At 34.0% G+C, this 14,692-nt stretch overlaps 1 protein-coding gene across 4 annotated transcripts in view; it reads right to left on the reverse strand.

Annotated features, from left to right (window-relative positions):
• The window catches only part of LRBA (LPS responsive beige-like anchor protein), a 406,817-nt gene that overhangs the window by 115,774 nt on the left and 276,351 nt on the right, over positions 1-14,692 (reverse strand). For all 4 annotated transcript variants that reach the window (XM_061993733.1, XM_061993732.1, XM_061993731.1 and 1 more), the window contains 4 exons: positions 12,838-12,955; positions 11,265-11,367; positions 9,271-9,386; positions 6,907-7,019 (listed from right to left, as the gene is read on the reverse strand). In XM_061993733.1, coding sequence (XP_061849717.1) covers positions 6,907-7,019; positions 9,271-9,386; positions 11,265-11,367; positions 12,838-12,955 — 450 coding nt within the window. The remainder of the gene's footprint in view (positions 1-6,906; positions 7,020-9,270; positions 9,387-11,264; positions 11,368-12,837; positions 12,956-14,692) is intronic.

Consider the following 14,692-nt stretch of genomic DNA (forward strand, 5'->3'; position numbering starts at 1 on the left):
GCAAACTAATTAAGCACACACAGAAAACTAATTAAGCACACACAGACTTTTATGCAAGGTTTAATCAACCGTTCTGCACATCCGAATGTATCACACAGTGTGTATTTGAGGTATTACTCCAACTTAATATTACTGGGAAGGCAAATTGAAGAGAGTTGTTACATGTTGTACACTTCCAAAAGGTCAGGGAGAAAGGAAGTTGCATGTGCTGGGGAATCATGAGGAGAAATCAAGATGCTTGCATGTGGTGCAGAGGGGATGACATTGTAGTTGCCTTACTCAGAAAATAACCCTGCCAGCCTGACATAATCTGTCAAGCCAAATAAATCCCCACAACATCATTCACTTAAAAAAAAAAAATTAAAAATCCTTTCATGGATTTTGAGAAGCAGGATTTAGTGAGAAGCCACATACACTTGAATCATAGCAGGAGATTAAAACATTCTCTCTATGCCTTCCCTTCACAAACCATGCTCCTCTGTCAACCCATCATAACAGTCAACATCACAGAAAATGGCAGCCATTATACCTAACACCAGATCTATATAAGACAATCAGAACTAATCCATTTCACTTGTACTAACAGCACAAGACCCCAAGCTAAAAGCTGACACAAACTTACATTTTCTGCAGATTAAACACTGTCAAGGCACACAAACCAGATTATTGTTATGTAGCATGTGTAAGCACCAAATACTACAAAAAGAGTAGGAGCAGGCTAGAAAGATGTACTTGATAAAGTATATAGAGCATCTTAATACAATCTGTGCTGTTTCATAGAGCTATTACAATCAGATTATACCAATCCTGAATATAGTCAGTTATATTCTATAGTCCATCAATGCATTTCTCACACATGCGTTGCTTCACTCCTAAAGTGAATTCATCCATCATTTTATTACTTATTTCATAAGGTCTCCTGATTATTCAGCCATCATCTTCAATACCATCAACAGATTAGTACTGTCAGAAAGTTCTATCAGTTCCCTTTTCATATTCACTTTCAGATTATTATACATGCTTAAAAGTATAAAGTACAAAAAAGACCTTTGGAGTGCCAGTGACCACTCCACTTTGGAAATTAACCTTGTGTTTCTGATACTGAGGCAGTTTCAATTGATTGGCTGGATATTATACATAAATTATTTTTTCTTAATCTTATTAGACTTATGGTGACTTTTAACTCACCATAATTTTTTTTTTCTTAATCTTATTAGACTATTTAACTCAAGCTTTTAGGATCATATCATGTTAGGTGGCCCGCTCTGGCAGGGGGATTGGACTAGATGATCTTTTGAGATCCCTTCCAACCCTTAAGATTCTGTGATTCTATGATTCTAATTACCTTTTTCCATTGATTTCCTTAATTTGATCCATACTTCCATCTGCTGCTATTTGCAGAGTATCTAATGTGTCCATCAAAATAAGCCTGAGTACTGCCTTAAAATTCTCCTTAAATGGAATTATTTATTATTATTATTATCTTATACTTTCACTTTCTCTGAGCACCATTTTTACACCCAGATTGTCCTTTGACCCCAACAACCTTCTTGTTCCTAGAAGCAGGATCAACTCAGTTTTAGACAGCTGCAGTTAGGTGAGATAAATCCCATTCTCATTGCCAGTGTGAGTGCAATATTCAACTTAGACACCATCGTGTTTGTTCAGAAATCTGAATCACACGGATGTCTGCTGTAACAACTCATAATATGCTGGAGTTCAAATGCATGAATATAAAAAGGAAGACAGACTGTATCAAGAGAATAACATCCATTTTACATTAGGAAGACAGAAAACACACATTTAAGATGTCTATGGCTTAAGACAAGTGTGTGAAATTACTTTATTTTGCTTGCTAGTACATTTTATGACCAGACATGTGCCCTATGGTTTCTTGTGATCATTTAAAAGGTCATGAACCTCCCTTAGTTCATTTCCAATTAGAAGATAACATATGTTCAGGGCACCTAAAATTGAAACAAGAGCAGGATGGGCAACAACATCACACAGAAACAAAGAATAGCATTTTGAACATTCATTGTTAATTCTGAGTTTTTGTTTTTCTTGTCTTTGAGTATTTTTCCAGCCAGTATTCCTGCAAACTACTCCTCCTTGAGACAGGGGAATATTAAGATTATTAAGCTCATTACCAAAATGATTCTTATTGATATTTGGGCTTTTATAAATAAATAGCTTGAAAAAAATAAGTGACCCTAGAAACTGCTATATGCATCTGTGGCTTCAAAACCTAAGCCTCTGGTAAGAAATTAAGAGAACAGGAAAGAGAAACTAAGAACAGTAGTGAGATGTACTCTATCATACACTTAGGTGTTCTTTAGAGGACATAGTTTGACACAGAATAATCAACTATTGACAAGGAAAACGAGGCAAAGATGTAAAAGGATGGCTATGGTACTATAATAAAGCAATGGAAATTCCCAGAACATTTTAAACATTCTAGCTAGACTTGGATTTCAGAAAGTATGTTTTGATAAATCATCTCATAGACATATCTGGGTGAAGTTTTAGTCTTAGCAGGTCTCTGTAAGAGTTTTGGAAGAATGGGCAGCTAAAAATGCATGGAAATCACACATTCTGACAAAGATCTTGAGAGAGATGCTGTATGAAGCTCAAACCAATATCAGCACAAAAATCTGTCTTTGAAAGTGAAACAATTTGGTATCAAGCATAAATTAACACTTAAAATCCAAAAGAGCTAGAATTGTTTCAGATGCAGTAAAGTTTAGGGTCTCTAAGGATCACGTCTAAGTCGAGCTTGACAATCTAATAACTAGTTCATTTAAATGAACCAAGTCTTCCTCGTGTTACCCTGCTATTCAACGGACCTGCTCGGGTTTTCCATGGGAAACTCCTGTCCGTGGTCCTGAGATACACAGACATCGGGACTTGCTCTGGGTGGGCACCTGACCATGGTGCTGCAAAAACAAGTTTGGGACCTAGAAAACAAGACTGTAGCAGTCCAGACACAGACCCATGGGACCATTTTAAGCTTTGTGTCCTCTAATTTTGGCAAATGTGTTAAATGTCAGAAAGGATAACTGGCCAATTTTATCATTCACAAATGTCCCCGACGGACTCTGTCTGAGGTTTATTTGCAACTGAGAGCCTCACAAAATCACCTTCCCTCCCACTTGGAAATGGGAACACTTATTAAATCAAAACTTTTCATGGCAGTGTAGCAGATTGCTCAGCACTTTACTTGGTATGATTTCTAACTCCATAACAGAGTTGCTGGTCCAAACAAAGAGAGATCATAATAATCCTGAAATTACAGCAGTGTTCTGGGATGTGAGCAAAAGCACTTAAAACTCTTGTATAGCTTTCTTCAAAGACAGTCTTAATTTTTGAGTTCTAATATCACAAGCAAAGACACTACCACAATTATAATCCCCGCTCCCTCCTCCCCCCAGCAGCACCATCCCTTTTTAGCTCTCTTTGTATTCAAAGAGGATGGACTGAGAAGAAAAGATCTTTGTTCCCTCAGCTAGATTTTGCTCTTTTATGGTTTCCTAAATAGCACCAACACATGCATTCCTAAAAATCAAGGCTCAAAGTATTGCTTCATATTTGAATGTTTCCCTTGCCCTAAAGGTTTCTTTTAACACAATTATGTCAAACGTCTAGATCTGTTGAGACTATTGCTCAAATAGGTACAGAGATTAAATGTACATCTACAAGATGAAAAAAAACAATATCAGTAATTGGTAATTCTGTAATTTCTCTGTTCCCTATTCTGCACACAATTTTAGAGAGGATGAAGTGTCTCTCCTCAAAGTAGTAAGTTGTATTTCACAATGAAAGCATGATAACCTGTTGTCTGATAAGTGAATCTGATACGTATACTTTATACTGACATAAAAATTCATACCAGACTAGCAAATTAGTAATGGAAAATGTGTCTCCTTTTCAGATATCATTGCTTCAGACTGACTTTAGGGGGGGTTGGCCTTGATACCACTGATCCTTAAGGTGATTCAAAATTCTAGAAAATATAACAGACCTTTTCTTAACAGCCAAAGATTCTTAAACAAAGTTGGAAACACTATATTTCCTGTACTGTACTGTTTGAAGCAGTAACTCACATGAGCTGCCCTGAAAGGAAAAATACTTGTATCTTCCTTCTGAGTTTGTCCTGTCTAGCTTTGGAATGCTTTTTAATTAAGTGGTATCTTTTGTCACAGTTACAGATGATGAATTTATTGCCCAAAATACCAGTGATAAGGCAACTAGAGCAGATGCCAAACCCAGTAGTGACAAGATTCATAGGTTTCCGTGTCCAAATCCCAGATGTAATTGCCAATCAAAATAAGTCATCACCACTGTACTCACTGCTGTTAGTTTACACAGTGTTCCTCTCACCTTCTTTTAGTGCCCAATTTTGGAACACGATTTATGCTTAGAAGGACACTAAGTCCTTCTGGTGAGTTTATCAGTTTTAACTGGTAGTAACCTGCATTGATTTTATGTTGGGGCATGAGCTGAATAAAACATAATATTAATTTCCTACATGAAAAGTACAGGCATCTTGTGAACCAGTGCAAGTTTTAATGCCTTTTTAGACAAAAAGATTTTTTTTCCTATAAATTGCAAAAATATAAGAAGTATACATCAAAACATTTGTTATTTCCTATCTCTTTGCCAAAAGGTAATGAGGTAACTAAGAAAATGTTATATCCATCCCACTGTGTTTCCTCACAGAAGAAAATATGCAGCACAATTTATATCTGCAGTGAACTTATGCTCCTGAAATGGGCACTCTGCAACAGAACTCATCTGACATGCTGAAGAGCAGTCAACAGTGAAGTGTCCATTAGAAAACAAAACTAGTCTAATTTGTTATGGTAAAAAAAATCTACTACTTCTGTCAAAGTGTATTTTATATCAGTGGCTCCCACATATCAATTAAACACCCCACTTCACTGAAGTTGCTTGTTGCTTTTTTACACTTGACTGGAAAAGAAGTCATTATGTACATAACAGCCACTATAAAACTGATGATGATTTATCAAATACCACATGAAAATTATAAAAATAAGAATAAAAATATTATTATATACACATGTAGCTACAGTGAAGAGAAAAGATTTAAGAATGGCATAATTTTCGTCTCTAATAGTGGCATTTTATGACCTTACAAAAATGTTGTGCAGTATGAAAGACAGATTATCAACAGTAACTTGCATAAAGCAAGATCTAGTAACAACTTTCGAAAGTAAAAAATCAGGCTATGATATCTCAGTATTTTCTCTGTATTTTTACTACTGTTTTGTTGTTGTTGTTGTTGTTATCCAAGTCCAGAAACACAACACAATTTATTGCTTCGACTGAATAAAGAAAAGGAAAGAAGTGTACTTTTGAATAACACCAGTAATGCAGAAAACAAGACACATTCTGGTGGAAAAGTCTGTTGTATAAATAAAATATATGCAGTTATAAATATAATATGTACTACTCATTCCAAACCATAGGAACCTCTTAAGAAATAAACACTCAGGTTAAAGCAAAGTTACAGACTGGCAGTGCACTCCTGGCATTTGTCAGGAGCATTTGTCAGACTGACAGTAATATTAACCACAATCCATTTCAGTTGCTTTGGTTTATCATTGTGTGACTGATGTTCAAAACACTGCCATAAGAAGCTGCTTAAATAAAGTGTTGGTTTAACCTATACACTGCAGTTCTTTCAATCTGTACTACCTGAGGACTTCTAGTTAATATATTAACAAAATATATCAACAAAACTGTTATTTATATTTGACACTCTGTAATACTCAACCTTAAGTTGTACTTTATTAAAAAAAATTTCACAAAATCTTCCTTTCTAATTTTATTAGCTACCAAAAACAGTGTAAATATTGCCTTGACATCCTTTCTGCAACACCAAAATCAATGTTTTCTTTTTCTTTGCTCAGTGGGAGCACTGAAGTGTGGTATGTTTCTGGATGTAGCTAAAGAAAATTAAGTAAAAGATTGTTAAAATGAAATGAAATATCTTTAAATATTTTTAAAATCTTTAGGAGTGCAAAAGTATAGACATGTTACAATACATAATTAGCATTTATTTTGAAGTATTACCCCCAAGATAACAGTACTGCAATGGCAATATCACAATATACATGACAAACATTTTCATGGATTAATATTAGCAAGGTTTTTCAGATATTTGCACGAATACATCTCTGATACAAAGTTTAACATTTAAACCATATAGAGTTGATACTGCTATGAATGCTTAAACAGTAACCAAAACTTAAACTGCTGTATCTGAGACAGGTATGGCATAAAGACCTTCACTGGGTATATGGGAAGGATTGGCATTTATCCAGAACAGCAGTTACATTTTCAGAGATCAAAAACATTTAACAGAACATAAGGGGAAATGCATGTTAAATATGAACATATATATATATATATATTTACTGATCCCTAACAATAGGTGTAAGACTGCTGATCATCTGTTAAAGAGTAAAAGCTCTCAAGGATATCATGTTACAGGCTTAAGTAACATTAGTGATACTCCTTCTGTTCATAATACACTAGGACTGACATCTAGTACTTTAATAATTATTTCTCATATGAAGACCACAGTTTTCAAACATATGATTGAGAAGGTTACCTATAGATATAGATACAATCTAAGCAACACCCACTTGGTAACATCCCAAAGTAATGTCCTCTCTCAGAACTTAAAGTATAATTGGTAATCCTCAGTAACACATTTTTCCACAATCTGATCCCTACTATTAGTATAGGCATACAGAAATATATCACTGTTAATGGTTGTGCACCTAATGTATCAAATGTAGCAGAAAACATTAACAGGACTAAAAGCTACTGTGACAGATATTGGAGGGAAAAAAATAAGGTGTATCTGATGACAAATACCTTTGATAAATCCCTGAAGTTGCTAGGAAGTGTAAGGTCCAGCTCCTCTGATTCATAGTTGGTGATAACCCAAGGGAAGACAGGATACTGATTTAAATCATTGTAAGTTCGACCTGACAAACAACAAAAAAACTCTGCTGTGAGTTAAAAGAGTTATATTTAAATAAATTACCAATCTCTAAAGATCAACAATATAACTTTAAAAGCTCTTTAAAATAACTGTAATTTATTTCAGATCTTTTATCATTTCAATATACTACTTTCCTTTAATGAAAAGGACAATGAAAAGGTTCATAAATTGATAGTATTTAATTTAAAACATTGCAACCCATTCCATGTTAATGTAAACTCTTTTGTATACAGGAAGACAGTTAAATCCATTTAATTTTCTATGCATTTCTTCTTTCTTTCTTTGTGTCACTTTGTCTTCCGTTCCTTGAAGGTCAAAGACTTCAAAAAAATGGAGAGGAGTTAACTTTTGTTGATATTGAAAATTAAAGTAATGTTTTTACATACTATACTAAATTCATTACGTAAAATCAGAAAGAACCAACTCAGTATTTTAGATTGAAAAATTATGCAAATGATAACCATTTCATTTAGAGAATTCACTCTGGTAGGAATTCTTCCTTGACGATTGACCATCTACAGATATGCCAACATCTACCAGAACAGAAAATCTGTGCACCTTTATCCACCCATAAGATGGAAATAATATCCTTCTTTCAGTAAAAATAAAATATTCTATTACAATAAGCATATGTCATACATACATCTGCACCACATAACCTGGTTTGTAATTTTAAAATGCAGATTTTTTTTACACAGATTCTGTCTCTTGTCACAATATTGTTGCAGAAGCTCAGTCAATCACATCATCTCCAAACAGTATGTTTTTAGGTCTTGTCTACGCTGGTCTTAAAAGTCTCAAGGGATACATATTTACTTCTTCCCCAAGAATATAATTTCACAGCCCAATCTATGAGGTTGTCGGAAAACATATTCTAAAACTGCACCTAAGATTTTCTTTTTCCAGTTTTCTTACACCATAAAGTATCTTTCCATCCTGGTTTGCAGAATTTTTAAGTGCTACAGTCAGACTCTTTCCTTATTCAGTTGGATTTTTTTTGCACGCAATTTCTTATTCAGGATCAGAGCTACTTATGTGACACCGTGACACCTATTTGCTTCAAATTGTTAGCCAACACAACAATCTTTTAACTCCTGTCATGGACAACTAAACTTTCCCTTTTTCCATAATGCTATCTTTTTGCTTAGTATAACATGAAATACAAAATACATAAGGATTTGCTTTATTGTTTCAGTAATATCTGAAAGCTTAAAAGGATCATTCAGTAGAGGCACAGACTCATTCCACTTCAGCAGCAAAAAGGCAAGCAGATCTACCCCTAGTTTAATAAAATCTGCCAGCATCCTGGCATCTCTGACTTAATGACTGATTACAGAAACTAGTAAAACTGACCATTTGTATAAAATGTAATTAGTGAGAGCAGAGATATTTGTTACACCAATCATGCTAGCCAGAGCCAAGTCTGAAAGGGAATTAACAGACCTTTCAACAATGTCAACACCACAGAAAAGAGTTAAAGATTGAGAAATTCTGTAAGTTGCTCTGAGAACAAAACACATTGAGAAACAAAACAGAGGTCATGAGACCTAACAATTAGCCTCCATTTCTAAACCAAATTCAAGTTGGTTAGAAGCTAATGAGATGAGTTAGATGAAATATAGCTTAGTATTCACAGAACGAGGGGTTAGAACAACCAAACTGGGATATGAATTAGGATTTGGGAACGGTTGAACAGTGTCCTGTCACAGCAGTGCTGGTGATCCAGGCACCACATTCTTTTCTGAGATCAGCTATACATCTTGTAAGAGGAATATTTATTTGCTTCAGGAATATCCTGCTCCCCAGCTGAGATTTCCTAAAGGAGGTTCCAGTCCTACAGAGAACTTGTTGCATCAGTGGTATTTAGGGAAGACAGTACTTACAAATATTTAAAATTTAGAATACTAAGGGATAGTTACTATTTCTGAGATTCTCCTGAACAGTAGATAGTCTATGTAGAACCTGTCCTCACACAACAGCTGAGATATTCTGTGTTCAGAGATAAAAGAACAGCTCAGGACAGCATTATGAATTGCATGTCTCTGTTTTTACATAAACAAAAAAATAATGATGAATAAAGTCCATTTAGGAAGATTTTGTGAGGTTTTTATTCTTGAGAAAATTGTACATAGAAAAAGCTATTTATTAAAAGGCCAAAATCTAATAATGTCATATGTCTGTGGAGACTGTGCCATCACTAACTCCTTTTCTGAGTCATTATAGTAATTTGTTACCTGCTATAGTGTTTAGAAACATCAGGTATTCAAAGTTGGAAATTTCTCGGTGTTGCCATCTCTGTGTCATATTGGAAGCTTTGAAAATTTGCCGCGGACTAGCCAATGAAATGCGTCTGAAAAATAACCAAACATCACGGGAAAAAAATAAGAAAAGACATTTACCTACCTGAGTTTTAGTGGCAGTTGTATATACCCTCTTTACTAGTTCTATGCTAGATTTCTCTGGAGACTAAATCGCGATTATAGATACTTGAAATTCATTTTTGAAGTTCTATCATGTAACAGGAATAAAAGACTTAAAACATCTGACAGTTGTCAGATTTGTTAAGATTTGAAAGTTTTTCAATAGAAACTTTAACGGCTGTGCAAATTCTGCTGCTCCATGAAGATCTGATGTATTACAGAAATATGTTACTAGTGATTTAGAGAGAGGGCAGACCATCAAATAAGATTATTATATATGTCTTTCAGAATTTCACAGAAGAATAAAGTTATATTTTAGTATAGGTTTTTAAATCCCTCGAGAACAAAGGAAAACAATGATAAGATGATAAAACTTCACTATGAAGTTCATCCTCTTGAGATTTAAATTCTGGACAGTCTTGAGAAGATAGTCATAAATAACTCAGACTTTCAGAATTTGATGCCAAATTTCCTAATGTTTGTGAAAGAAGACTACAGAGTCATTCCTTGGAGTGATAAATCAAGCAGAAAACAGGTTATCATGAAATTCCCAAGACTGTTTTGTTCATAATAAAAACATCTGTAAACATCAGAACCACATAATTTAGGAGAAAAAATAACCTAGATATAGCTTCAGTTAACAAATCTTTACAGGTATTGGTAAACAATTAAAGAAAACAGTCAGAGTAACTGTATATCTTTTTTTAAATAAGCTGCATTGTTTTGCAAACAAATCAGTATAAATGGATGTGAAATTTTGAACAAACGTGAAGAAATGCATACTTAAAAATTCTCACACAGAATGCTTCTGTAAATAGAAATCCTTAAGTTCTTATAGAATGGCTGTAATTATAATTGAAATAATTTTTTTCTCGACTTGATTCAAGGGAGGTAAACTACAAAACAAAACAGCATCCCCAACTATTTTAATGCCATTTCAGTGGAAAGAAATCTTTAAAAAGTAAAAATTTGAAGTAACAGCAATCAATATCCTCCTTAAGGGTTGCCGTTTCTTCTAAAAAATTATAAATTAATGAACTTCAAAATAATTTAGAATTCATTAAAATACCAGGGGTAACCAGTCTAAGCAGAGATGGGGTATACCTCAAAAAATTCTATTTCAGACTCCCTCGGTGGACATTAAACTGTGCTGCTGTGTTGCATCCTGAGCACACTGAGTAATCAAGCCCCAAAACTCTGCTAAAAAAGATGAAGCAAACTGAATCATTCTTCAGTTTTAGGATCGAAACACACGGGCTGGCATTGTAATACTAATTTCTCACTATGTAAAATTTGAACAATGTCCTCCAGAGCTAAGAGACAAGCATATCACACCAATCCTTCAAACACTGTTCAGCTAATATTGTTCTATGCATCACTTCAATACTCTTATGATGAGAGATCATTTCCTTCTACATTTAAATACTACAGAGGATTCAAAGATATTACAATCAAGCTATAATTGAAGACTGACCTTAAAGCTAATCAGTCCTACAACCAGTCTTAAATCAGTCTTAAATTTTAGTGAATTGGTAAGCATAAAGAAACCTATTTTCCTTAAGTAAGAGAGGTGATTGAGTCTCACTGCCAAAAATAAGCTATCTTCCCTGCAAATGACAGAAATCACAAATAAAAATCTCAAATCCAGAAGTTTTTATCAGACAAACACATTGCAAATAGCATGCAGAAGTTTGAGGATGTGCACGTTTTTCTAAACCAGTAGGTGTAAATGCTTCAAACCATGTAGGTGAATTTGAAAAAAGAACTCTTAGAATTGACAGATAAAATTAGCTTAAACTGTAAAATACCTGGTCTGGGGCAGTCCAAAGATAGTACCAATACCAACACGAGGTAGACAATTAACCACTTTTTTTACTGTTGCTTGGTCAGGAAAGTTGAACATGACACCCACTGTGAACACAAGAGTTGAAACATGGCATGATTTTACACCTTTTATTTTAGGTTTTCTGTCCCAATAAAATTTAACCTTAAGTTTAGGCATTGAACAGGTAAAAGATTAGACAAGTTTCCTTCAGGTTACTACAATTTTTTAATAATTTCCCTGAACTGTTTTTATTTACACTAATAGAAATTTTAACAGATGTCATTACTGTTACAAATCTTGCAAGGTCTAGATTTGTTTTTTTCTCTAAATAGAAGTGAAACCTATATGCACAGATTGACTGTCTAGAACTGATTAAAAAAAAAAAGTTTATATATTAATTGGATCACACATTTAGTAATTTACTTTCTAGATACTTTTAAGAGATATTCCTCAAAATATTGGCTTCATATTTTGTTCAAAACATTCTATGATACTTATGAAATGGTAACCTATCAATGGTATTACAAGTGGACATTTATGACTTCAGAGTACAACTACAGGCGCCAAAACAAGGCAGTGTTATGCACATGATTAATATTCCATTGGACAATCTATTGGACAATTTCAGATATGCACATAAAGGATCTATGAGATATGAGTCTGAATACTTAACAGTCACATTCAAGATTAGCTCAAAACCTTTTTGACTAGTCTATTAACTGCATAAAACATATTATCCTATGAAATATTTACTGATTTCAAGACAATAACATTTTATATCATTACCAAAGTAGTGTTTCACATTTTAGCAGTGTGATCTTAAGACCTACTTTATTTGGTGCCTTTGTACACAGTTTTCAAATTTTCAGTCAGTATAAATGCACTAAAAGTACCTGAAAAATCTTAAACTGCAAAGACATCATATAACCTAGTATAAAATTTATCAGGACAAAATAGTAAAAGAAAGTTTTCTAAGTTCTCTAAGTCTCTAAACGCACTGTGTTTTGAGTGACTTGTTAAAGTACATATGTGTGTCTGAAAAAGAAACTAAAGAAAGAGGATGGTGAAAAAAGGTCCATAAACAAGATAAACCCACATTAATTTCTTCAAGTTTCACTAGGGTTTAACAAAGAAATTGCTACTAGGAATAAAGTATAAAGGTATACCAGTCACTGGTATTCCTTAACTCAGTAGTGAAGTTCTTTCATTATGCTGTTCTTGGAGTATGTAACTAACAACTATTCACTCTCCAATAGGGTAAAAAATTGCTTCATGCATAACAGATCAGAAGCAGGTACATGTTAATCAAGAGTTTCCAGAGAACGCAAAATAAGCATGTGGATATAAATGAAAGCAAAGCATTGTTGATTCCCAGTCACTATGCTTGATCAAAATTCCACACTGAAAAAAAAAAAACCAAACAAAAAAATCAAGCCAAAACAAAACAAAAAAGGAGAAATTAAATTACAAAAACATACTAACCTAAATATTAAGACACTTAACCTAAGTCCTTCTGCTATCTATCAACACCTGCCATTTCTCTAAAGTCTCAGTACCTCTATTTGCCATGAATATCTCCAGTGCTGTATTTTGTAACAGATATCGTCGGGAAAATATAGATCGAATCTCTGAAAACAGCCATTTTCCATGGAGTCCTTCTGTATATGCCAGAATCTAGTAGAAAGAGAAAGAGGGAGAGAATGTTCTAAAGACATTGTCAGTATAGGTAGTATCTTGAACAAGAGAAACTGTTTGGCTCACAAACATGGATTCTATCAATTACATGCAAAACCTGCAGTAAAATTAAAATATACTCAAACTTCGAATCACGCTAGGAACATATAATGCATTTTTTAAGTCCTAAATGCAGTTACTCATATGAAGGATTATAAAGATTTGCTTGTATTTTTTCCTTTAAAGATAACTACCTATTGTCCACAGTCAAGGGAGTTTCAGAAACATTTTGAAATGTTTGGCACTTCTAAGTTAAGCATAAAAACATATTCTGAAATATATTAAAAGTGTCATTAGATGTATCTGTCCTCACTTTTTCATTGTAATAACAGCCTTGTAACAAATAAGCAAGAAAAAATGTCCATAAAGAAAAAAAATGTTCCTTACATTTATCGTTAAGACAACATTCATTAATTCTGGAACTATAAAGGTTGGCTCTATAAGAGGTTAAGTATCATTTTGTCAGCTAAGGTTAAACACAAACCTGCAAATGAACTCAGCATAATCTCTCTATGGAGTAAGCGGTTGTCAAAGTAACTTGTTACAATTCCTGTCATCCCATCTGACAGACACAGATGCTTAGTCTGCCTTCACAATTCAAACTAATCCCATTTTCAGTCCTCAGACACTTTGTTTCTTTGTTGCTTCACTTTTTTCTTTTAATTTCAAAGCTTAATTATGTAAGTGTTAACGGACAGTGAGATTGGACACTTCTCTGCCTCAGATGAACAAACCATACGCCAAGAAAAATATGAGACTTCTCAATTCCAGCAAACACAAAAGAACTTAAAAATCCATTACGGAAAGGAGATTCAGATATAATCCTAGTTAACATCACTCTTACTGAAATTTCACTTGAGCAATATATTATCTATAAAAAGGAAATAGCGAAATTCAAGACTTTAACAGAGCAAAGACTGTTAAGGAACCCAATCATTTGTTTATAGATTTTTAACAAAGGAGCATTTTGCTTCACGCATAGCATATATCCACAAATAACCTGCAGTTTTGTAGCAGAATGCATCATTATAAAAGCACTACATAATACCATAGAAAATACTGTGCCATCTTTGGTGACTAAAAGCAAACAAGACTTGCAAGCTAAAAGCAGATAGCACAGATCATCAGAATGTACAAAGCAAATCGTCTTGAATATCTTCTTTCTTTTTACTTAATCTCTCTTCTCCCTCTCAAGTGCCACAGACAACTTCTGTCCCAACACTTCCACATACACAGAAAGAGAAGGAAAAAATGAATAATTATTCAAGTACAAAATTTTAGAAATGCGATGAAAGGATGAGAAATTGTCAGTGGTTGCTAATTGTTTCTGGAACTGGGGAACTAACAGACTTGGGCCACACTGACACTTTCCATACCACATCCATAACCCATTCACACTAATTGGCAGATTTTTATAATGGTGGTATTCAGAACCACTGCAGTTGGCTTTTGTCACATGCATATAAATATTCCTTTAAAGAACACATCAGAAGAGGTAACAAAGCAGACAAAGTTTCAGTGATTGTGTACAAAAATCTCAGTGGTTTTGCTGATATTTATCCATGTTACAGTCTGTGTACAAAAACCTAAGCACTTTTGCTGATATTCATCTAATTTAAAGTCTTTGAGTCGCAGCTTATAATTTCAATTACTATTTTTTGAGACTGACAAGGAATG

This window comes from Colius striatus, chromosome 3 (genome assembly GCF_028858725.1).
Source record: "Colius striatus isolate bColStr4 chromosome 3, bColStr4.1.hap1, whole genome shotgun sequence".
In the NCBI taxonomy this organism is placed as follows: domain Eukaryota; kingdom Metazoa; phylum Chordata; class Aves; order Coliiformes; family Coliidae; genus Colius; species Colius striatus.